Here is a 26,274-nt window from a genome sequence, read left to right as displayed (position 1 = left end):
TTTTGTTATTTTCTTATTATTATTTATTATCTCTATTTTTATTTTCCATCCTTCAAGAAACTAAATATTTTGAGATTTTTCAAGTAAAGGAAGATAAAAGAGCCAAGTGTATTCAGCATGAAAGGGGCAACAAAGGGATGCCATATATGGTTGTCTTTTTAAGAATAGTAGCTAAATATCCCCCTTTTTTTTTTACAGTGATCTGTAAAGAACCCATTGGAGAACATAGTCCCAGTGGTAGTCTCTGGGAATAAAAGACAGCAGAGTCAAAGCTGGAATTTCTACACAGGTCTGCTTGGTCAGGGCTGACCTATGGTTAAAAATCGTCTTCACCATTACCATGAACTAGGAATTGTCATTCCAGATTTTTGGTACCAGAAATTAAAATAAATCGTTGCTGTAGTTTAGATTTAGGGCAGCCTCGATGCAGCAAAGCAATAATCAAAAGTTTTCTGCCAGGATCATCCTGTCCATTGCTTCTGAGAGTGTAAGGTAGGTCTGGAGAAGTTGCAGGGGTGTTCTGTACAGGAGGTAAGAGCTGGAGTCTTTACAGATGAACCAAGAGACAGACTGGATATAAGAGAAATCAGCTCAACTTTGCAAGAGAAAAGGCTGCACCATGGTTCTTCTTATGGAGAATGATAAGTGATCCAAATGGAAGGAACCTGAAGACCTGAGAAATGGTGATGCTTTAAGACAGGTAAGTAACAGCCTTATAAAAAGCAGATGTGATGGTGTGTATCTTTGTATATATCCTCATCATTCTTTAACATTCGTAATCCGTGCTGATGATTTCACTTGGCTTGATGGATCTTTGCAAGCTTGGCATTTCATCACTTCATCCCATGTCTCCCTCTTCCACAGTTTCCTTCCACCGGTAGAGATCGGCACTTCTTCACACACCTGTCTACAATCCATATGCATCACATGACCATAACGCAGTCGTCTCTCTCTCTCTCTTACACACCACTTCTTATTCCCAACTTTTCTCTCAAGGCACTTACTCTGTTATACACGCTTACTAACCTTTCACATCCAGCGAAGCATACTAGCTTCCTTTCTTTCGAGCCTACACATGTCCTCAGCAGTCACAGCCCATGTTTCACTGCCATGTAGCATGGCTGTTTACACACAGGCATCATACTATTTGCCTTTCAATATACTTTTGTATATTGTTTATAATATATTGGCAGAATCGTTAGCACAAAATGCACAGCAACATTTTTTCCAGCTTTAAATTCTGAGGTCAACTTATCTTATGATGACAAAGTACAAGTTGAGTACTGGGGGGGGTGATGCCATCAACAAGCCCCTTTCCCACCTGAAGAAAGATTTACAACAGCAGAGGGGTATGTATTTGATTTTGTTTACATTTTATTTATCATTAATGTTATTTTTGCTGTTAAAAGCCATTTATGAAAATATTTCATTTTGTTTTTTTTTTTAAATATTTGGAATCTCTTCTCGGTTGTTAGTAGATTCACATCAGTGAGTAATGACCAGCTAGACTACTGTCCAAGTAATATTGTCTGTCATTACGTTCTGAGTTCAAATTCTGCCGAAGTTGACTTTGCCCTTCATCCTTTCAGGGTCAATAAATTAAGTACCAGTTGCATACTGGGGTCGATCTAATCGACTGGAACCTCCCTTAAATTTCGGGTTTTGTGCCTAGAGTAGAAAAGAATATTTTCTGCAGAAGGGATACCGCAATGTTGTAGCATGGGCAACCTCACAGAGAATCCTCCCCATGCATTCCAGGAGAGCCCTGCTTGGATCTTTCCACAGACCCTGTCATTCACTGCTAACAATGTACGGCAAGGGAGATATATCCCTATTTATAAAACCCGTAACACATCTCAGAATATCACAATATTTAAAGGGGTCACAAAGACTAAAGATCCTTTATAGATGCAGCTGTTGTCCCACCCTCTACTGCTCCCCCACCCCTCGTTCTTGTCCTCATAAAATTTTCAATCTCTCTGGGGTGGGAATGAGGCCTGTCCTATCCACAAAGTTTTCAAAAAAAGAAAAATGGCCAAGTTAGACTATGTAGTTCTAGATGCAATATGCCTGGAAAATGAAAAGACAGGATGGTCACATACGGAACAACTTAGATTTTAAGGTTTTCTACTCACAGCTGATCTGACAATAAGCAGCAACAACAACCACCACCAGATGGAGCTTCAAAAGGAATTAATTTACAAATGGAAAGATATTTACAATGTTAGTTACCTGATAGAATAACAGGAAAGAGAAGTTTGTTCGATTGAAAGAGAAGTGAATGAATGTGACTGATCTGATGTCATGTCAAAGATTAAAGACTTTTAATGATGGAAAAAAATATTTACTTATTTTTATACAAGAATGGCAAATCTAACGGACCATTTGTTGACTGGAAATGTCACCATTTATAGCCATAACACAGCATTGATTGCAGGCATTCCCACACCTATATTTATGTATGTGTACGTATATATATATTTTTTCAATTGCTGGACTGTAACCATTCTGTGGCACTGCATTGAAGGGATTAAGCAAGCAAATTGACCCCAGTGCCTATTTTTCAAGTTCAGTACTTGTTTTATCAGTCACTTTTGCTGAACTGCTAGGCTACAATGACATAAACATTGACCCTAGTGCTCAGCTGGTACTTATTTTATTGACCCTGAAAAGATGAAAGGCAAAGTTGGCTTCAGTGGAATTTGAACCAAGAATGTAAGGATGGAGAAAAATGCCGCTAAGCCCTTTGCCTGATGTGCTCACAATTCTGCCAGCTTGCTGCTTAATAATAATAATGGTTTCAAATTTTGGCACAAAGGCTGCGATGTTGAGGGGCAAGGGGTCAGTTGGTGCCAGTACATGATGAGGGTTTCTTTTTTTAAATAATGAACTGTAGAAAGATAAAAGATGAAATTAACCTCAGCAGGATTGTAAGAAATACCACAAAGCTCTAATAATTATGTCAGCTTGCCTCCTCAAGAAAAAAGAAGAAAAATACCAAAATATAAGCACAGGTACCATCACTTATGATTCTGCCCACCCATCACCCTGTTATTAACCCTTTAGCATTTAAAGTGGCCACATCCGGCCCATATATTCTGCCTGCTTTATGTTCAAACTGGCCAAATCTGGCCTATTGCACTTATCCTACAATGTCATTCTAAAAAATAAACAGTGCACATCATTGTAATCTCAAAGCTACAAGATAATGCAGGATTAATTTGAAATGATGTGGATTAGTAAGTACTACACTTAAGAGAGTAATCTGAATGCTAAAGGGTTAAAACTGGCAGAATCAGTAGAGCATCAAACCAAAATACTTAGTGGCCTTTCTTCTGGCTCTTGATGTTCTGAGTTCAAATTCTGCCAAGGTCAACTTTACCTTTCAGAGTTGATAAAAATAAGTAACAGAGAAGTACTGGGATCAACATAACTGAGTTATTCCCTCCCCTCAAAATTGGGGGGGGGGGTGATTAATTCCTTACATAGGCATAAGGCTAGAAATATGAAATGGAGGGGATTAGTTGATTAGATCAACCCAATACATTACTGGTATTTTGGGTTTTTTTAAAAAAATCTAACCCAGAAGGATTGAATGCAGAGTTGGCTGTGATGGGATTTGAACCCAGAACATAAAGGGTCTAAACCGAATACCACAAGGCATCTTATCTGCCTCTCTAATGTCTCTGCCAATCCAAAACAATAAAAAAAAACAAAAAAAACTAGTGTTGATTAGTGACCCCCAGTATATGACTGGTATTTTATTTCATTAACTCCCACCCCCACCCAAAAGAATAAAAGGCAAGGCAGACCTCAGCAGAGTTTGAACTTGGATTATAAACACCTGAAAGATGTGCAAATGAATAAATAATAATAATAATAAAAAAAGACAAGAAGAATAATAATGAGGATGATAGTTAATTGTTTATAGTTTTGAAAGGTTGAGCAAGTCTCTCTGCCAATATTATGTTATACTCACTTCAAGTACAGCAGATAATAAATAAGGGGGGGCCTGGTTTTATTTATTATGTACTTCCAAAAACAATCAACCCATTTCCTCAGATATGTAATTGAGGCTCCAAGACTGTGGTAGGAAAAACAAAATCTATTTTTAGAACTTCAAAATTGGAATAACAATCATTTGGGACGAATTTGGAAGAAAATATATTGAAAAAGAAGGGTGGGTGGGGGTCTCTCCCACAGCTCTTCGGAGAAAAACAAACACCTGCTCTCAGACAAGAATTAGTGTTAATACTATTAGTTTTTTTTTTTTTTTCTGAGACAACTCCATTAGAAATTATTATTATTATTTTTTTTTTTTTTTTTTTTTTTTCCTGCAATATTTACATCTATATAACATTTCAAATGGTTTGATCCCCGGTTGTTGTCAGGTGTTTTTGTCTTGGCTATGTACATAAGAGGCCGACTTTATCCAGTTCTTTACTATGTAAATATATCTTGGAGAATGGCACCTGATAACGACTGGAGATCAAAACGATCTCGGAATTCTAATCATACTAACATTGAAGATTTCTTTCATCAATCAGTCACTTTCTGAATGAAGGCACCATTCCATTCCTATCGTAGACTTTGCTCTGCTCCAAATATACTCAGTTTTGGTGGAAAGAAAGAAAGAACGGTTAACTAGGCCCCAGGGTGAAATTTTGTGATTGAAAGGTGTGAGGCACTGAACTAAAGTATAATTATATGCCTGGTTTACTTCCTGTCTCTTGTATCATCATCATCATCATCATCACAAGCTGAACTATTAAACTGATTTCAGCAGACAATTTCATTTTTAGCCAACACTGATTATCTGCCCTTGGATTGCAGACTAGAATCAAATCTCTACGAAATATAAAATTCAACAGCTACAGCTCTACAAATCAATAATAATAATAATAATAATAAACCTTTCTACTCTAGGCACAAGACCTGAAATTTTGAGGGTGGGGGTTAGTCGATTACATCAGCCCCAGTACTCAACTGGTACTTATTTTATCGACCTCAAAAGGATGAAAGGCAAAGTCGACCTTGGCAGAATTTGAACTCAAAACAAAGATGGACAAAATGCGTTTAAGCGTTTTGCCAGGCATGCTAACAATTCTGCCAACTGGACGCCTTAAAAAATAATTGTTCCGTAAGCACAAGGCCACAAATTTATATTATGAAAGATAGAAATGGTCAACTGAATGAATTCTAGCAGTCGAATGGGACATTTTTTGTTTTTTATCCAACTTTCTACTAAAGGCACATGGCCTGAAATTTGGAGGGAAGGGGACTAGTCGATTACATCGACCCCCAGTGTTTCACTGGTACTTATTTTATCAAACTCCGAAAGGATGAAAGACAAAGTTGACCTTGGCTGAACTGAACTCAGAACATAATAACAGATGAAATGCCGCAAACATTTTGCCTGGCCTGCTAATGGTTCTGCCACCTCACTGCCTACTAATAATAATAATATTAATAATAATTAGATATCTGTGACAAGATCTGCAAGAGTTTTAATTTAGTTTAAAGTTAAGAATAGTCTTTGGTATCAGCTTGTGTGCTGCAGCAGTCAGCTCTTACTGAAAGTGCGCTGTAAACTTGGCTTTTGTTTTTTATTCACACGAACTAACATTGAAGGTTTGTACATTCCTAATTTGAGACCATTGAGAGCACAGTGTCGGTTGAGATAAACTGAAGGGTCGGCTGCAGATTGCTGGGCTACAGTTTTGGGGTTGACATTACGACTAGAAAATTTGCTTTCTGTTGTGAAGCTGTTGAGGGATTCTAACGAGTTGGAATTAGTTGAGTAATTATTGCTTGGAAGTTGGCATTCGCTCTTTGTTGACCGTCGCCGCATGCTACGGTTATATTCCATCATGTTCTGATGACACCACGAGTCTCCGTTGATTCGAGCCACACCAAACTTGATACCAATTTTCTCAGTCGGTGAAAGCGTATCAGGAGAACAGCACGAATGAGAACGAAAGCGTTCTTTGGAAGGGGGAGGATTCGGAACAGTTTCCCAAGATAACTCTGATGGCATTGGCGACAACGATAATGGTGTCTTTTCGTCATCACCTGACACTTTGAAATTTTCGCTATTCGTTTCAAAGAAGCTGGCCAAACTGCTCACCTCATCAGAGGCCTCGGACAGTGCTGAAAAGTCCAGATTGTTACAGCTATCGAGTGAAGGGCTTCGAAGTAACTGGCTCACCTGTTCCTCTAGATTGTCTTTTGCATCAGAATCTTCCAGGTGAGAAATAGGTGTAACCACAAATGAGGCATCTTCAAGATGCTCAGGACCATTGTCAAAGGTGATTAAAGAATGTTGATTATGATCATTGTCTTCGTTGCCATTAGCAACGTGACAAGAGGCAGATGTGATGGTTGGCCCAGGATCCATAGTTTCAGGAGGAACGTTAGGAATACATGCTGGATCAGTTGTTGGGGTTTTTAAATCGGTAATGTTCTGAGTGGGGGCTGGATCTTCAGAATTATTTGCAGAGATCTCAGATATGGAATGTAGTAATTCACTTACAGAATGAGGGTCTGTGAGATTAAGGTTCTCTTGACTGTCTTTTATGAAAATATCTGCCGTGTGTGTAATGTTTTCAACACTGGTAGCCTGTGACTTCTCTTGAGAAGCTGTTATAGAATCTGCAGGGGAACTATCCCCAGCATCAGTGTCTTCAACGACAGTTGGGTCGTCCTTTGAGGACGTCATATTAGATGCCAAGCCCACAACAGCTGTAGTGACCCTGGTACTTGTGCCGCCACCACTGTTGTCGTCTTGGGGAAGACTATCTTGGGAACTACTTGAAAGTTTATGATTGTCAGCAGATTGCAATCGCTGCAGTGCATCGGGGAGACGGGTGTTTTCAGAGTTGGATCTTCTTGAGCAATTCATTTTCTGAGTTTCGGTTGGTTTGCAACTTTGGTTTGGATCAAAATGGCTATCGAAGCTCTTTGAACGGAATTTACCTGAAAGGCTGGCAGCTTTCCCTGGAACACTGCCCGAAGGAACTTGACAAGCGATACGAGGCCCTGCAGTTATGAATCTATTTTTGTGTTTTTTCAGAGCATTTCGTCCAATAAATAAATGGTTCATAGCTTTTGGCGACTCAATTGTAGGCGTGATGAAATCTGTGTGTGACTTCTGTTGGTAAGTATTGGCAGCTGGAAGACAAGAAGAAAAGGAGGAGATGTACGTGTCTGTGTGTTTGTCTGCGTATATATATATATATATATATATATATATATAAAAATGAGATGACAAAGGAATAAACAATTATGACCTTCATTAGCTTATATTTGTTTCTGCTGAGATGCAGTGGACTCATCGTTGAGTTCCTGATTAACAAATTATAGCTTCTTCAGAGCTCTGTGTGTGTGTGTGTGTGTGTGCATGTAACAACGATAAAAGAAGTTAAAATACAGGTTCATATGTTTGAAAATTATATATATATATAAAATTTATAAGCTTAAAGCTTATAAGTGATCACCGTGCATTGACTAAGGAAAATAGTCTAATATTGGAGCATATAAACCCCTTGACAGAAAAAAAAGTAGGGTTTTCCATATGGGTGGGACTCAAAATCCACACCTCTAGGTTTTCACAACATATATCATCATCGTCATCGTTTTTAAAGTCTGCCTTCCATGCTAGCAGACTCTCCTGTCATGAATGACAGCTGCAGGTTCTGCAATTTTTTGCTGAACAATCTGCAAAGACGATTTGTTTACAGTGGATCAAATCAATATTGCCTGTGCAGATGCATGGTGTGCCACATGTCAGATGTCAAAGTGATTGCAGAGCCATGGGAAAGGATGTGATTTGCTCAAGAATGCAATGTACCAGCCAATCCAGGGATTGAACCCACAATCTCACGATCACAAGTGCAACACCCTAATCATTAGACCACGTGTTCTCACTCACTGACCGGACAGAGAGGTAAATCAGAGACAGGTAGACAAAAACAGACAGTAAGGAAGAGGACAAAAACACTGAGAGACAGACAGACAGATATTTACCTGACAAAATAATATGGGCTTGAGCTTGTCTTTGGCGCAGCCTTTGGTATTGTTTCTTCAAGGCACTTAAATCAGTTGTCATTCTTTCCATGTAGGCCGAAGATCGATTCACTGTCAGGTTGGAATCGGTAACTGAAGGCATTCCGTAGATACCAGGTCCTACCATTGATATATCATTGCAGTTGGTGTTTGCAGTGCTGCTTACGTCTCCTTCTAAACCTGTTTTAATTGCCAGAACAGATTAGTTGTCAACGGCAGAGTTAAAATTCAGTTCTTCAAATTGACAATAGAAATCTTTTTCTCTCTCACACACCCATTCACACATTTTTTCTCTGATTCTTTGAAGGATTCAGTTTTTATTTAGAAACCATAAATTGGATGAAATATATCCCCATACCATTAACTCTTCTGGTACCCACCTAAACTGACTCTAGTTCTATGATACAGAAACACACACATATACATATATACGACAGGCTTCTTTTAGTTTCTGTCTACCAAATCCACTCACAAGGTGGAAGACACTTGCCCAAGGTGCCACGCAGTGGGACTGAACCCGGAACCATGTGGTTGGTAAGCAAGCTAGACACTCCAACCATGACCAAGTCATCTATTTAGAGGCAATAAATACTATAGATTCTCTAAAAAAGCCATCTTTTTTAAGCTAGCAGAGTGTGATGTGAGGGAAGTTTGGCTTCTGCTTCTAGCAGATCAAGAGATTGCACAGGGCTCTTACATTTCTGAATACATAAATGGTGCTCTAACCAGTTGTGTAGCAAGGAGTTTGGGCTGCCCAGTACAGCCATGACCATCCTCCCTTTTTGTTATTCGACTATCACTCATGCTTCTTGATCTGTAAAGAGGCTGGCAAGCAAGCAGACAAGGGGCTAATGGGGTCCCTTTAGTCATTTCAAGGACATGGCTTATAGCACTTAACAGAATGTACTGGGGTGCACTTTTCATGGTCTCATTCCTAGAGAGGTCATCATGTTCTTAGGCGCAGGAGTGGCTGTGTGGTAAGTAGCTCGCTTACTAACCACATAGTTCCGGGTTCATTCCCACTGCGTGGCACCTTGGGCAAGTGTCTTCTACTATAGCCTCGGGCCGACTAAAGCCTTGTGAGTGGATTTGGTAGACTGAAACTGAAAGAAGCCTGTCGTATGTATGTATGTCTGTGTGTTTGTCCCCCCCAACATCGCTTGACAACCGATGCTGGTGTGTTTATATCCCTGTAACCTAGCAGTTCGGTAAAAGAGACTGATAGAATAAGTACTAGGCTTACAAAGAATAAGTCCTGGGGGTCGATTTACTCAACTAAAGGCGGTGCTCCAGCATGGCCGCAGTCAAATGACTGAAACAAGTAAAAGAGCGTATGTCCTCAACATGGCTAAAGGGACTTCACAACCCCATGGCTCTGCTTGCTCACTGCCTTCTCTACAGAGTGAGAAGCAAGGATGATAGTGACAAGAGAGATTCTGTGAAAGGTGAGGCTGAGGCCCGAGAAGATATCCTGACGTCTGAAGTTTGCTCTCCCCCCCCCTCTAAGTCACACACAAGAACTTTTGTCATCAACGGCAAGTTTCTTCTCAATAGAAATAAACGAAGTGAAAAACAAACCTTTTGCCTTGTTTGCCGAGTTCAGAGATTGGAGGTTGAAGAGGCCAGTGAAACAGCGAATGGCTTCCATGTCTTCTTCGTCGAGGTCATCGTCACTGATGGACACACCACCACCATCAAACTGGTTCACTTTCTTACCACTGTTAGCAGTCCCACTGAATGGGCGAATGTTGTAAGTGTATTTCTCCCGTAACTCACTCAGTTGTGGAAATGGGAATGGTGATATTGAGTAGATTGCCTGAAACGGAGAGGAGGTCAGTGGGGGGTGAGTTAGAACTTAATTGTTATTTATTTTTAGCTATTAGCAACAGAAGCAGTTTTTGTAATGAATATATATACATGCATGCACACAACACACGTCTGACTTAAAATATACATAAAAATAATATGGAATTGATGTTATTTACCTTTATTAACTTTTCTGGACTGAACTTGTCCCCACTGACCATTTCTTGGGTCAGTTCACCCATGAGAGTATAGAACTCATCAGCGCTGCCAACCATTAATATTCTCCTGTGGTGACAGACAGACAGACATGTCAGGATACATAAGAGAAAGCGACAAAGCTTGGGACATGAGAAGAACATTCTACAGCAATAAGGAGAAACTCATTTCTCTCCATTTTATACATACTGTATGCAATGCATGTATATCAGTGTACACACACACACACACACACACAATTATTAAAATTGCTTCGAGCAGTGCTACTCAAACTGGTGGTCCATGGACTGGTGCTGGTCCATGAGCTATCAGCTTCTGGTACGTGGTGAGTTTCCAGAAAAGAAAGAAACATTATAAAATGCTTATGTAATATTATTTGTTTACAAAATAGATATAGGATAAAAAAAAAATTGTCAACTTTTATTATATTCATTATATATATTGCTTCCAGTATAAATTTATATTACTAAGAAATATTACTGGTCCCTGGCAAATTGGAAAAAAAAAAAAAAAAAAAAAAAAAGAACTGCTGGTAGGCCACATCAGATTGTTTGAGAAGCACTGGCTTAGAAGGACATGTTAACCTCATAAAGGGATGGTTACATTCAAGGAAAAACTGGTTCTATACCTAATATTTCAGAGAAATAAAATTTCTTTAAATCAATAGGTAATATATTTAGAATGAACGGAAAGGTCAGAATGTAATACCGTAATGTATATCTTTTTCTCTGATGAAATTCTGTTAACATAAATACAAATTTATAGCATAAATTTGTAATTTTCCTTTTGAACGCGAATGGAAACAGCCGTAAGAAGTAAAGATTACCAGTTCTTTAATAATAAATAATTATTTTTATCTGAAATCTCCATTTTCTTTCCTTCATTTAACTGAACATGAATTTTATTCTTCCAACCCATGCTAGCATGGAAAGCGGGCGTTAAACGATGATGATGATGATGATGATAGACACACATATATATATACAACAGACAAAAAATTAAAGGTATTCTAGAAGTGACCATCCCCGTTTTGTTCTAGACAATTTAAGACTTGTTTATCCAACATGTCCCTCCTGTTTTTTTAGGACAGCTGAAAGAGAGATGAGGTTACTATTTCTAGCAAACTGAGTGACCAAATAGAGTCTCCTTTATTGAATCCTGTTTGTGTCACAATGCGCTTCACATTGTTTTTTGTTTCCAAATGATGCTGCCTCGCTGGATAAGCATGCAAGCCAACATTCTCCCCTGGTTGGAAGGGAATCCCATCACAGGTTATCCATTTACAGCTGACTAAAGATAAAATGTAAAGTTACCTTTTCGAGTCATGTTGACTCATAAGGGCCAGCTTCCCTGGTGTTTATATCTCCCCCACCCAAATGGGGCATTGGTCCATTGCAGGATTACTCATTTTTGCCAGGTAAGTCCAGTTACCAAGTATGGCTTGCAGACAATACAAAGCCATCGTTTGCAACACACAGCCCAGGCTATAACAAAAGACAGTTATGATGCAGCACCTTAGGATTGAACCGGAGTCCATGGCCACTAAATCCCCAATAACCTAACAGACAGAGATGTGAGAATTATCAGATGGAAATCATGTATGCTTACTTGGACAGTTTGTTCCAGATTACCAATGCCGCTCGTAGTAATATCTCAGAACCTTCCAGTAATATAGAATCCCACAATCGGAGAACGGTTTTCTTTGGAAGACAAGTTGCAAACAGAGTCAGAAACCATTGCATTGTGAAGACATTGGTTAATGGAGGCTCATAGATGGCACCTGACAAAACAAGAAAAAACATGGTTTCAAAATCAGATTTACTTAACATTTTCTGATACCATATCTGGTTCTTTGATACAAATTCTTGGACATAAAGTGATCTAAATTAAAACACATCAAAACTCATTTTAATTTATGCTCTTTACATCAGCTTAATAACAACAAAGTTATTTTAGTAAATTCATCGTTATTTTCAAAATTATTTAAAGTAAAGACAAAGTATTTCGGCAAAACGCTTAAACTAATTTAAATTAAAATTCTCCTTCAAAATTTCATTTTAACTTATGTTCCAGACACCAGCTTAATGACATAACCATGTTGCTAAATTCTTTATTATGTTGAAAATTAAAACAAAAAGCTCTTGTGGCAAAAGGTTTAAACTGATTTACATTAAAGTCTTACATCAAAATTTCATGTTAAATTGTTCCAAACATCAGCTTAATAATGGCAAAGTTATTATTAGATAGTAAGGATTATTTGTGAAGGCGCATGGTTCAGTGGTTAGAGCGTCAATCTTATGATTGTGAGGTTGTGAGTTCAAATCCCGGACTGGGCTGCATATTGTGTTCTTGAGCAAGACATTTTATTTCACATTGCTCCAATTCACTCAGCTGTAGAAATGAGTTGCGAGGTCACTAGTGCCAAGCTGTATCGGCCCCTTTGCCTTTCCCTCGGATAACACTGGTGGTGTGGAGAGGAGAGGCTGGTATGCATGGGCGACTGCTGGTCTTCCATAAACAACCTTGCCCAGACTTGTGCCTGGGAGGGTAACTTTCTAGTGACAATCCCAGGGTCAGTCATGACCGAAGGGGGTCTCAGCAAGGATTATTTGCCAAAATAACATGGTAGTAGAATATTATTGTTATTTAGCCCCAGGAAGCATCGTCTCCAGCTGGCTATACAACACAAATGTAAGTACCTGTGTACTTACATTTTCAAACAAGGGAGAAGTAGAAAATTTCTATTTGTAAATCTCAGTAACAGTATTCTAGAGTAAAGATTATTTGCAAACATAACATTGGTAAATAATCTTTACTCTACAGTATTGTTACTGAATATCTCTCATTAAGAGATTTACAAATAGAAATTTTCAATTTTATTTTATTAAAATTCTTTGAAGAGCATCCAGCTGTAGAAACTCTGCCAAATCAGATTGGAGCCTGGTGTAGCCATCTGGCTCACCAGTCCTCAGTCAAATCGTCCAACCCATGCTAGCATGGAAAGTGGACGCTAAACAACGATGATAATGAAGTCCATGTATTTAGACAGAGATATGGTAACAAAAGGGTTAAAGTGATCTAAATAAAAAGCTTCATTCATTTTATGTTAATTTATTATGTTCCATACACCAGCTCAATTAATGACAAAGTTATTTTAGTAAATTCTTCATTTTGAAATTCAAAGGCAGTGCATTTCAACAGAATTATGGTGACAAAAGAGTTAAACAAAAATATTAATTTGTTATTCCAAAGCATTAAAAAAAAAAAATGAAATTTTAAAATGTGTGTGGGTATACCTGATTCAAACTGTGGTATAAATGGTATATACTTTATTAACCCTGGAATAATGAAAAGTGAGATAGGCCCTAATGTTATTTGAACTCAGGATGCTAGAATGAAAGGCATTTAGTTCTTATACCTGCCTACATTTCTTAGTTCCCCACCACAACCACCACTTTCACTCACAACTAAATAATTCCAGGTGTTATCATTTCAATCATCCGTCCCCTCAATAAGAGTTTCTAATTTAAACCCAAACCCCATCAATTTTCAGAGGGGGGGGGGGGGTTTAGTTGATACCATCAACCTCAATAATTGAGCAATACTTTATTCTGTTGGCCCTCAAAACATTGAAAGCCTTCATCAGGCTTACATTACACATCCCTCACAACCTTAAAATACCCACATTACTCGTTCCTTACAACAGCCTTGACAAGGCCCTCATCATACCCTCAAAAAATATTAACATTCCAAAGGGGGACTACAAAAGTAGTCAGATCCTAAAATACATCATCATCATTTGATGCCCACTTTTGCCGTATTTGCTTTTGTCAGACAGGATTTGTTGAGGTATATTATATTTACGGCCAGATGCCCTTCCTATTACAAACCCTCACCTGTTTCTGAGTATGGTAATATTTTCCTTTGGCCTGCAAGAGTTTTGTTCTGGTTCCACATAAAAAAGCACTCATGTCAGTCCCACATACAAGGCACCCAGCACACTCTAAAGTGGTTGGCATTAGGAAGGGCATCCAGTTGTAGAAACCATGCCAAATCAGACTTAAACACAGTACAGCTCTCAAACTGTCCAACCCATGACAGCATAGGAAACAGATGTTAAAGGATGATGATATATTCAAGGGACTTCTTTCAGTCTCTTAAGGCTTTGGTCAGCCCAGGGCTATAATAAAAGACACATGTTCCAAGGTACCATGTGGTGGGATTGAACCTGAAGCCACATGGTTAGGAAGCAAGCTTCTTAACTACCCAACCATACTCACACCCTTGAATATATAAAATAATCTTTAAAAAATAGAACAGACAACCTCTCTTACCTGATGCTTCTTCCTGAGCTGCTTTCTGTAGATTTTCCAGGTGCTGAGAGAGATAAGGGAACTTCCAGTGCAGCAGGTCCCTAAAAACAGCCATGTCAACAGATAAGGCACGCAAATTGTTGGCAAAATAACTGTCAGGTAGCACGTGGTCGATGAGGTAAACCATAACCTGATAGAAAGAAACCAAAACATTTAATTAATTAATTGAAGGTAATATAATTAACGGAATGAGTTAGAAGAACCATTAACATGTTGGACAGTATTTCTTTCAGTTCTTTATGTTCTGAGTTCAAATCCTGCCAAGGTCAACTTTGCCCTTCATTCCTTCAGGGTTATAGATACAGATTACCTGGATTTTCCTTTGTTGTGTAGTCCTAGGTACACTTTGCCTGGATGAAAAACAGGATGGTCACAATAGGGAAAGCATACACTATTAGAGTAGATATATCCGGAGCTAGTGACCACCACCACATACATGATAATGTAATCCTAGATACACTATGCCTGAATGAAAGACAGGATGGTCACAATTGGACAGGAGTGCACTGTTAGATTAGACATATCTGGAGCTGGTGACCACCACCACATATGATAATGTAATCCTAGATACACTGTGCCTGAATGAAAAATGGAATGGACAAGGTTGTCCTAGATACAATGTAAGAGAATCAAAAATAGAAACGGTCAGCTAGGTTCCACAGCCCTGGATCTAAACAACCACTCTCCTCAGCATACCATGACCACCACCACCAAGATATGAAATAGGAAGTCAAAGAAGGTCCAAGAACTGTACTTACTTTCAATGCTTCATCTTCCCTCCTATCAAAGACGTCCAGCAATAATGCTGCTATCACATTGAAACCCTGGCAGTAACCAACGTTCTTATTCCAGCGGGCATAGGCCAGCAGGACACGCTTCAGAACAGCACGTTCCTCCTCGTTGTCATGGCCACTGAAGCTGCGACAACCAGTTCGATGGAGATCCTGAAAAATTAATTTTAGCAGAAAAAGGAAAAGAAAAGGCAAAATTAGTTGATTGTTTGATAAAGACAGTCCTTATGTTCTAAGAGAGAAGCAGAGATAGGGGGGATGTTAAATGCTAAGACAGAACATAAATAAAAGTATTTAAATGGACGTAGCTGGTCAGAAGAAAAGAGATATTACTCAGAGAATTGAACTTACCTTGACAATCTGAAGTCCAAGTTTATTGTCATCTGGATTGCAGCGATCATTAAAAGCAAATCGCACGGTTTTCTCCCAGTCCAGATGGATCTCTTTGATATAATGGTCAGCCAAACTCAGCCACACCTGAAGAAATAAATGAGAAAAAAAATAAATAAAAGAAAAATATAGGAAACTGGGGAGAAAAACAAGAAACAAATCAGGTTAGAAATGTATTAGGATTTATAGAAAAGAAAATATCTTGAATGCACACAATGGAGTGAAACCAGGTCCTAAATTTAGGGGCAGCGGGCATATAAGAAAACAATGTCAGCTTCGGCATTGTTTCTATGGCTGGATGGCCTTCCTAATGCCAACCACTTTACAGTGTATACTGGGGGCCTTTTTTGTGCCAATGGCACAAGTGAGGTCATCAAGACAGGGAAAGAGTAGGAAAAGGGCCAAAAAGAAATCGCCCTTGACCAAGTGTAGGGAAGTATTTGAGACAAGGGATTTTATATCAGGTGTCGAGAGGTCAAAGTATGATAAAGGGACAGGCACAGGTGTGTTGCTATGGCTACCTCATGTTTTATATAGGTGGATAAGAATATCTGGGAAGAAGATAAAGATGGTAGTAATAGGGTGCCAGAGGAAACCCTCAACATAAAAGGTGAGCATAAGAAAGAATAAAGGCAGTGGATCATGGGAACAGGAGATGGGGCAGTTTCATAAGAGGGGGAAGAGAGTGGCAGGTGGTTAGTGATAGGGGTGGAGGTGAACAAAGGTGAAGCTGAAGTTGATGGGAAATACCAGAATGTGGAGGGGGGTAAAGTAAGGAGAGATAAAAGGGGCTCTGATGTGTAAAGTATGGGAGCAGTGGGGAGGGAGGTGTAAGTATACATAACGGTGGCTATAGTGAGTGGGGTGTGATGGGAAGATGAGAGGGTGTTAAGAATGGCAGATATGAGAGGGGTTGAAGATGAAGTATGGCAGAGAAGGGGGAAAGATAAATGGAGGTACAGGATGGAAGAGATTGGTAAAAACGGTGTGGAAAGGGATGAAGATGAGAATGGTTATTAAAGGATGATGATGACATCAATGACACTGTAGTAGAGGATCCAGACTGGTCAGAAGCACAATGGTGAAACAATCCAAAGAATTTCTCAAAAAGAGAAAGCTTACCTTTCTTCTGAATTCCTCAGGAATCCCAAGAGGGAGTCGTGCAACCCCTTTCATAGCATCTACCCATTGTTCATAGGCGTTCTCACCAACCAATGGTGGTTCAATGCTAAACTTAATTCTGGTGTCAATTCCTGGAGAAGAGAAAGGAAAAAAAAGATCAAATAAAAGACATGTTGGATGTTTTAATATTCAGAGTCTGGGATTAACTCTTTGGCATTTAAACCAGCCATATATATATGTCACGGAGGCAATGACCAAAACCTTTGGCATTATATCGCGTTTGAGAAGAAGACCCATCAAACCAAGTAAAATCGCAGTTGTGGCAGATACTAGTATCATGCAAATGGCACCTGTGCTGGTGGCATGTAGAGGCCCCCATTGTACTCTTGTTGTGGTTGGCTTTAGGAAGGGCATCCAGCTGTAGAAACCATCCCAAATTAGACAGGAGTCTGGTGCAGCCTTCCAGCTGGCCAGCCCTGGTCAAATCATCCAACCCATGCCAGCATGGACGATGGACGTTAAATGATGATGATGATTGCCTTCTCATTCTGTGTGAACTTCATACACTGAACACAAACCAAATTCTTTCACTCAGAAACACATTTTATCATCATCATCATCATTTAATGTCCATTTTCCATGTTGGCATGAGTTTTAGGTACACACACACACACACAAGTGAGTGAACAAACAACAAACTAAAGCATGTAGCACTCAATACATTTGATAGGAGTTATGCATATTGTTAATAACAGTTTGACTCTGCTCTGCATAACTTTAAGTTTCATGGATGTGAAGGATATGTCCATCTCATCACATGTTACGAGCATCTGATGTGGAGCCAACTCAAACTTACTATATATATTACTGAAGCACACATGCTGTACATATACAGGCATGTGTGTGTGTGTGAGTGAACAAAAGTTGAGATTCTTGGAGAGTGGAATCTGTTCATTAATGTGTTGTCAAGTGAAGAACTTTATTCCAAATACATTATCAATATTGTCAACAAAAAAAACCCAAAAAACTCAGGATGGTTTTAACTCAAAACATACAAGTCCTGTTTTAACAGATGTGTGTGTGTGTGTCTGTGCATGTTTATATATGTATGAATATAAAAGATAGTGGAAAAACAAAAAAAGGATTTCTATATGAAAAAAGATTATCTTTCCATATTTCAGCAATCTCCAAATGGGACAAGTGCCTTAATGTACACGTACAGTTAATTCAATAAGACAAACTGTCTGAAAGTGGACCCTCCAGCACAAACCCTCGATCACTGAACATAACAAAAACACAAAACCTGACACCCACATAAAGTGGGTCTCGCTTTCCTACAGCCAGGAAGCGAGACCTCATCACTGCACCAACACTGATGTTAGTTTCTGAAACATGAATGGAATTCTCAATTATATTAGGAATTATATTAAAAAATGGTTTAAATATTTTGTGTATTGTGGAAGCCTTATCAATTTATTGCAGATAAATTTTGACAACGAAATCTTATATGGACCCTGGTTGAGGAGCACTGGTGTAGGGCAACGATGAAGGGGATTTCATTCAAACGGGTATGTTTATCCAAAGCACCCTGGCTATCTGGTGGCACATATAACTTGAGATTTGACTGCTGTTTCTAGAAAATCGATCGACCATATGGCGTCAGAGGTCCCCTTAGATAAATAGGATGAGAAAGGTTCCATAGATAAACGATATCACTCTATATTATGTGGTGAAACCCGAAGGTACTATCGTGGTCAATGTGACAGAGGAACCGCTAGAAATAGCAGTCAGCTGTCCCTGAAATTAACCTCAAAAAGTAACAACAATGAAGTTCTCTAATGCTCAAATAGACAGCATGGCCATTGTTGGAAAGCGTTCCATCCCAGTGAAGCCTTCTCAATCAAATCTAACCGGAGCATAAACACTAACAACCACGCCACCGTCATAACATGCAATAATAATAATAATAATAATAATTCTTTCAGTTATGGGCACAAGGCCTGAAATTTGGGGGGTGGGGTGTAAGTCGATTACATCGACCCCCAGTATTCGACTGGTACTTATTTTATCGACCATAAAAGGGCGAAAGGAATTTAGACACAGAACGTAAATAGCCGGAAGATACGCTGCTAAGTATTTTGTCCGACACGCTAAGTAACGATAATAATTTACTATAACAAACAACAACGATCCGACGAGAGGAGCTCCGTGCGCAGTTGCTCGCTAAGCCAGAAATATCAACCAAATTGCCCGCAAATCATCGCAACGTACCGTCTTGAAAAAAGGAAGGATGGATCACATACTGTAGTCCCAGAGCAGTGCTGTAGAGGACTGGATGGTCATTTGTGGAGTTGGGTGGAAGAAAGCACTAAGATGGTCAACACAGAAAAATAATTGATCCTAGATCCGATTGGTAAGGACTGAAACCGAAGTACATTAGTAACAACATTAATGTTATTGTTATCGATGAATTGTAAAAACGAGAGATCGAAGACAGCCCGTTTCTCCAGCTCAGTGTTTCTCAACCCTTCTTTACCTATCAACCCCTTTGATTCTTATTCTACAAGTGGACCCACATAACCATTTGATTGATGTTTAAAAAATCCTATTATATTTTCATAAATATTACAAGGAATTATATGCAAAAATTGTTAAAATATGTTATGTATTGTATAAATATAACCAACGTATCGCACATAAATTTTAACAACAGAATCTTATCTAGACCTCCAAGAGCCATATGGACCCTGCTCTAGTTTTTAAAACATCTAAGAGTAACTTCGACACTGATGCCTTTGTTGATAGAATAATATCAGTAATACTCTGGGGTCGTTTCAGTCGCCTTACATCTCGTCCCATACAAGGTCAGACAGATCAGAAGAAATTCATAACGTACGTATATTTCGTTTTTGTATTGGGTTTGCAAAATTCTTGATGCGAACTTGAGTGTTGAGACATATTTTGTTTCTCGGGAGGGTCGACCTAATTGATTGATGAACCGAACGATTAATCGAACAATTGATTAGTTAGTTGGTTAAATAGATAATCGACAGCTAACCACTACATACATGTGTCAGAATTGGTCCTCTAGATCTAAGAGGCCCCTGACCAACTGCCAATGTGCCGATGCCTTAAGAAGGCACTGACCCACAAGGGAATCCTTTGTACTAGCGGTGAGGAGAAACCTCCTTCACTCATATTCGATTTTGAAACAGGCCTCTCCTGACGTTTCTGAAAGGAAAGCACCCCAGGTGAGAAAGAAAGAAAGAAAAAGAAAAACCGGTTTGAACCTAAACACAAGACAGTCATTTATGTTACAAATTCCTAACAATTTGACGTTTATAATATGTTTCATGCGCTGAGAGAATTCAAACCTTTCCTCAATTTACACCTGTTACAGGAAACAGAAACATTAGATACTGCAGCCCTAATAACGAACCCTGAAAAAGGGTTATATACACAGGATGGTCATATTTGTAATGTCTTTGATCAGAGCCTGTTCAGTCTTTCCGCAAATGTGAGGCCTTGTGTCGATGTCAGAGATGAATAATTACCAATATTATTACATAAACACGAAGACTCAACGTTTAGATAGAACGTGATAAAGGAAGACGATGATGCGCTGTTGTTCCTGATTTTTTTTGTCTTTCTTTACAGCAGATGTTAACAAGAGTGCATATTAAATCATAATAAATCATTCTACCACAAAGTGAACATTGTATAATTTACAGTACAACAATTACAAATAAGAATGAATGGAGCGAGAACTCACCAAAGCTCGAGGGGCAACTAGCAGACTTGCCAAACGAAATAGGGGGTTGTTGCAACCGTCGCCTCGACACAACATCTTGCCGTTTCTTGTTCTTTTTGAACAACCGAGATTCTAAGTTATTCATAAAGGCGAACATATTTTGGCCGTTGAAACTGAATTGCTGTTCAGCTGATATTGTCCAGAATGGTTCTGGAATCGATATGGAAATTCAGCTATCGAATATGGTGTAGTTTCGGACAGAATTAGGTTCGTTCCACGGAAGAGATATGCACACATTTCTTCAATTTCCCAAATGAAACGATCCCAGGTATTAATAAGTGGTTTTCCATCTCTGTCTCCATTTGAGTGTAAGAGTACATTATATATATATATATATATATATATATATATAGTCAGAGAGATTTCGGGTAGATATCGAGATTAGAGAATAAATATATAAATATATAAACGATGTCAAAGAAAGGCTATTTGAACAAAGTACTCATCCATTTTGACATACGGTTCGATAAAACGACGACCCGCGACCATTTTTTGCTTTGAAAAACAGAAATAATTGTCGACAGAGAAAGCCAAGTGCGCGGCGGGGGCGTTCGGCAAAACCTCTCTCACACCGTTTGGTATCGAACGCATAACAACTACGACAGGGGCAGTTACAGTAGTTCCAACTACATTAGGAGGAGTGTGTGGTAACAATATCGTAGTTGTTGTTATTGTTGTCGTCCCGTTATGGTAATGATGATGCTGATGGTGGTGTCGCTCTTTCTACTCCTTAAGAGTCCCATCGAAATACTATCGCAGCCTTCAGGTTGTATGGCTAGGCTGGTTGGTTTGAAAGAGAAAATAAACAAAAGAAAGAGGAAGAATAAGAAGATAAACGAGACAAATGGCCAGGTTTCTTTCTTATTCACTCATTTGGTTATTTTCTCTTTCTTAACTTCCGTCGAGAGAGAGGAAAAGGAAGGAGAAATAAGCAGCATCGATCATTTATCGAATATAAACTGAGCGAGGTATTTGGAAATTGAATGAGAGGAGGAGGAAGAGCGAGAGGGGATGGTGTGAGTGAGAATGCATGAGAGAGCGAGTGGGTAAGAGAGAGAGGAAAAGAATATGAGATAGTGATAGAGAAAGAGTAAGTGATAAAATGAGAACGCCAGTGTCTGAGTGTGGGCGATCTAAGTAATAAATTGAATGAGTGGGCAAGAGAGAGACTCATCCATTGAATAAGAGAGAGAGAGAGAGAGAGAGAGAGAGAGAGAAGGGAAAGTGTAAAAAAGATGACTGGAGGAAAATGGAGAGAGTAAGTGAGCGAGAGAGCATTGAATATAGTAATGAGTGAGTGAGGTAACGTCTGGAGTGGGTCTTCTTTGAGGGAAGTAAATGAGTGAAGCATCAGATGGTTAGAGATTAGAATAAGATAATGAGAGAGAAGAGAAAAAAAAAGGTAAGTTGCCAATAGGAACCTGTCGAGTATCCAGGAGAAAACGAGTTATAATTTCCGAGACGGAAATGGGTCAACTGCAATAATAACACCTACAGAGTGACTAAAGGAAACAGATTTTCGTTTTATGTTCAATGACAAAAACATGGACTTATTTCGTTTCGTGAGTTCGACTTTTCGAAAAAACGCCGTCGACTCTGGAGAGGACACGAAATGACGTTTTAGTAAAGAAATAATTGATGAATGAATTAATGAATGGAAGGGGGGAGATAGGAATATGACGAGGAGAGAGATTTTATAGACAATGCAGTCACGTGGTACGATGACACGGGTAACCACAGAGTTAAGTTTACAGACATATCCTAAGAACCTTGTCAACCTTAGGATTTTCGAATTATTAAACTATCAAAAATTGTAAATCATCATCATCATCAACTTTATTTAATGTCCATTTTCTATGCTGGCAGGGGTTGGTCAGTTTAACAGGAGCTGGCAATGTCAGGAGCCATAGTCTGTTTTGGCCTGGTTTCTACAGCTGGATGCCCTTCCTAACACCAACCACTTCACACTGTGTACTGGGTGCTTTTTACATGGCACCATCACCAGTGCTTTTTATGTAGCACTACAGCAAAATTTTAATTAAATTTTAATTCTCAATATCTGGGTTCGGCAAGACTTCAGCCCGTCCCCCCACCCAAACCACCTTTAAAAAAAAAAATTTTTTTCGACACAAACCCCCTTTTTGGCTATGGGGAATACGAATCTGCAAAAAAAATTGGCAAAAACCAGAATTTTTAAATTACCACCCCCACGCCCATTTCCTTCATTTTTCCCTTTTTTCAGAAATTTATTTTTCAAAATATGCAGAAAAATACGGAGATTATGATTCGGACAAAAATTTCAAAACATTTCTGTATTTACGGTTATGGTTGGAGTTTTAGGATTAGTGTTGGGGAAAAAAGTCAAAATTGAAGAATTTGGTGGGTGTGGGGGGGAAGGAGAGGACAAAACCTAACAATGCCCATTTTTGTCAATTTTCTGGAACCTCCGAATCCGAAAACGGGGGTTTCTGGCAAAAAAAAAAAAAAAAATTTGGGAAGTAATGGGGGTAACGGGCGGAAGTCTTTCCCTGGGTTCCTTTCCCTCAAGCATAACATTGCTAGACATAAATAACATTTAAAATAAAATGCCTGTTTCTTGAGGTCTTACGGTGGGACTTGAAACTACTCCTATAAAACAAAGTAACAACAGCAGACATAAAATTCTAAATTTTGGTAAAAGGCTGGCAACTTTCAGGAGAGAGGTTACTCTTTTACTCTTTCATTTGTTTCAATCATTTGACTGCACGCCGGGCAAAATGCTTAGCGGTATTTTGTCTGCTGTTATGTTCTGAGTTCAAATTCTGCTGAGGTCAACTTTGCCTTTCATCCTTTCAGGGTTGATAGATTAAGTACCAGTTATGCACTGGAGTCCATGTAATCAACTAGTCCCCTCCCCCAAAATTTCAGGCCTTGTGCCTATAGTAGAAAGGATTACTTTCTTACTTTTTGTCTTATTATTAACACCATTGTCAAATATTCTTACATGAAAGAAACTCCTCAGATTAACGATCTTTTGTTTATCGATGACTTCAAACTGTTTGCTAAGTCAGAAGACTAAACTGATACATTTGTTAAAATGGTATGTTATAGTTGCTAGGATATTGGAAGGGAGTTTTTGTCATCGCAAAGTGTGAAGGAGTTAATATGAAAAGGGGTTAAGAAGTAACATGCAGAGAGAGTCAATGTTAGTGATCCTAAAAACTGCTGTAAACACTTGGGTGTATTAGGATTAAAAATCTAGAAGGAATCATGAAAACAAATGTTACAGAGACATATTTAATGAGGTTGAAAATGTTACTGAAAAGCAAACTACATTCCAGAAAATTAATCACAGCCAGCAACAGCTGGCCTGTGAGATTGACATGCTACAGTGCTGCCATCTTTAATTGGGTTAAAGGGGAGGGGGTAGAAAGACCTTAATACTAATACATGGTGGTTGACAATAGAGACAAAACATTGTATTCATGGAGCATGGCAGACATGGCTGTGTGGTAAGAAGCTCGCTTCTAAAGCAGCGAGCTGGCAGAATCAGTAGCACGCTGGGCAAAATGCTTAGCAGTATTTCGTCTGTTTTTATGTTCTGAGTTCAAATTCCGCCAAGGTCTACTTTACCTTTCATCCTTTCGGGGTCGATAAATTAAGTACCAGTGAAACACTGGGTCGATGTAATCGACTTGATCCCTTTGTCTGTCCTTGTTTGTCCCCTCTATGTTTAGCCCCTTGTGGGCAATAAATAAATAAGAAGCTTGCTTCCCAACCACATGGTTCTATGCTCATTGCTACATACGTATATTGTTATTAGCTTGGATGGCGACTTCCATCAGGTATCACATTCAGATCACTCTACTACATCGATATATGATCAATGGAGGGCAGCGAGCTGGCAGAATCATTAGCACGCTGAGCAAAATGCTTAGTGGTATTTCGTCTGCCAGTATTTCATTCTGAGTTCAAATTCCACCAAGGTCGACTTTGCCTTTCATCCTTTCGGGGTCAATCAATTAAGTACCGGTTACACACTTGGGTCGATGCAATTGACTTAATCTCTTTGTCTGTCCTTGTTTGTCCCCCCTATGTTTAGCCCCACCCCCACCCCTGTGGCCAATAAAGAAATAAATATACACACATATGTTAGAAGTAAATAGACACCCCATAAAACATCGTTTTTCTGTTTATTCTAACTTGTAAAGGTTTATATTTCTTATTAATTGACATTTTTAGGTTTCAGATTCTATATGTGACTGTTTTTAATCATGCCATGTATAAAAGAAGCCTTGTATTTCAAAGAGTCCGTATTGTGGGTCATTCTGAAGGTGGATATAGTCAGCGTAAAATCGCAGAAAACCTTGGCATCCCGCTTTCCACAATTAATAGAGTGATTGTGCAATTCACCAAAGAGGGGAAAGAGTCCACATCACCTTGTCCAGATCAACCAGGACTCTTCTCTTTGTTAAGAGAAGTGTGGAGAATAATCCGCGTTGCAAGGCCCCTGACATAGCAGAGCAAATTGATGTCAGTCCCAGAACAGCTGTCAGGTATCTTCACAAACTTGGTTACTATAGTAGAACAGGAAGAAGGAAGCCATGTCTTTGACCAGCCAATATGAAGTGGACAAAAGATTGGGCCAGTGAGGCCATTAGCATTTTGGGACACTGTCATATTCTCTGATGAGTCCAGATTTGCTGTATTTCCTAACAGTGGTCGAGTGTGGGTTTGGAGACTGTGTGATCAAGAATTTGATGTGAAAAGATTGCAACCAGCAATGAAACACAGCAGCTATTTTGTGATGGTCTGGTGAACAATTTGGAGCAATGGTTGATCAGAGCTGGTGGAGTGTGAGGAAAAGATAAACTCAAATAAATATGTGTCCATATTGCAGAAAGGCCTCCTTCCAAACTTCTCCAGTGGTGAAATGATTAAAGAAGACTCTCAATTTATGGGAGATGGGATTCCTTGCTACACGGTCAAAATGACCCAAGATTTGTTGGAAAAGAATGGCATTAGAAAGCTTCCAAGACCAAGCCAGTCACCAGATATGAACCCTATAGAACACCTCTGAGGCATAATGGACCGGACATTTCATAAAAAGAACAAGAAAGCATCTTCAAAGCCAACACTGGATATACATAACAACCCAATTCACATCACATGTTCTACAAAATTAATCATCATCATCGTTATCAGCATTTAACGTCCACTTTTCGTGCTGGCATGGGTTAGACGGTTTGACTGGAACTGGTAAGCCTGAGAACTGCACCAAGTTCCAGTCTGATTTTGGCTTGGTTTCTACGGCTGGATGCCCTTCCTAACGCCAACCATTCCAAGAGTGTAATGGGTGCTTTTTATGTGCCACCGGCACGCGTGCCATTTACATGACACTGGCATTTTTACGATTCCACGAGTGCCATCTGCATGACACTGTGGTATGACGTCAGTGACTGGGGAGCTGACCGGAAGAGGAAGAAGGGCAGAGGGAGCCTCGATCGGGATTCGTGCCCTTTTCGAACGGGGTCGTGGTCAGGAGAAGACGCGCTAAGCGACGGTCTAGGTTTGGGAGAAGCAGCTGCTATTCCTAGTGTTCTTCGGGTCGGGGCAAGCTTCGAGGATCGGATACCGCAAGACAGACTCGCAGTGGACGACAGGAAAACCGAGGTAAGGCGATTACATCTACTCGCACGCATACACCACAGACACTGGCCAC

General features: G+C 39.3%; 1 protein-coding gene across 4 annotated transcripts in view; it reads right to left on the bottom strand.

Annotated features, from left to right (window-relative positions):
• Nucleotides 1-4,992: 4,992 nt before the first annotated feature.
• Nucleotides 4,993-26,274, bottom strand: part of LOC106873883 (uncharacterized) — a 45,552-nt gene continuing 24,270 nt past the window's right edge. Inside the window, exons 1-11 of one of the 4 annotated variants that reach the window (XM_014921426.3) lie at nucleotides 20,535-21,563; nucleotides 16,763-16,893; nucleotides 15,602-15,727; nucleotides 15,218-15,403; nucleotides 14,421-14,589; nucleotides 13,383-13,424; nucleotides 11,695-11,866; nucleotides 10,050-10,155; nucleotides 9,643-9,880; nucleotides 8,026-8,244; nucleotides 4,993-7,170 (exon numbers count right to left, since the gene is read on the bottom strand). In XM_014921426.3, coding sequence (XP_014776912.2) covers nucleotides 5,564-7,170; nucleotides 8,026-8,244; nucleotides 9,643-9,880; nucleotides 10,050-10,155; nucleotides 11,695-11,866; nucleotides 13,383-13,424; nucleotides 14,421-14,589; nucleotides 15,218-15,403; nucleotides 15,602-15,727; nucleotides 16,763-16,893; nucleotides 20,535-20,670 — 3,132 coding nt within the window. In that variant the 5' untranslated portion in view covers nucleotides 20,671-21,563 and the 3' untranslated portion in view covers nucleotides 4,993-5,563. Of the gene's footprint in view, nucleotides 7,171-8,025; nucleotides 8,245-9,642; nucleotides 9,881-10,049; nucleotides 10,156-11,694; nucleotides 11,867-13,382; nucleotides 13,425-14,420; nucleotides 14,590-15,217; nucleotides 15,404-15,601; nucleotides 15,728-16,762; nucleotides 16,894-20,534; nucleotides 22,118-26,274 lie in introns of those variants that run through there. The other 3 variants (XM_014921411.3, XM_089342299.1, XM_014921418.3) reach the window with 3 other exon arrangements.

This window comes from Octopus bimaculoides, chromosome 25 (assembly GCF_046866305.1).
Source record: "Octopus bimaculoides isolate indiv1 chromosome 25, ASM4686630v1, whole genome shotgun sequence".
In the NCBI taxonomy this organism is placed as follows: domain Eukaryota; kingdom Metazoa; phylum Mollusca; class Cephalopoda; order Octopoda; family Octopodidae; genus Octopus; species Octopus bimaculoides.
This window is presented reverse-complemented; position numbering and strand designations above follow the sequence as displayed.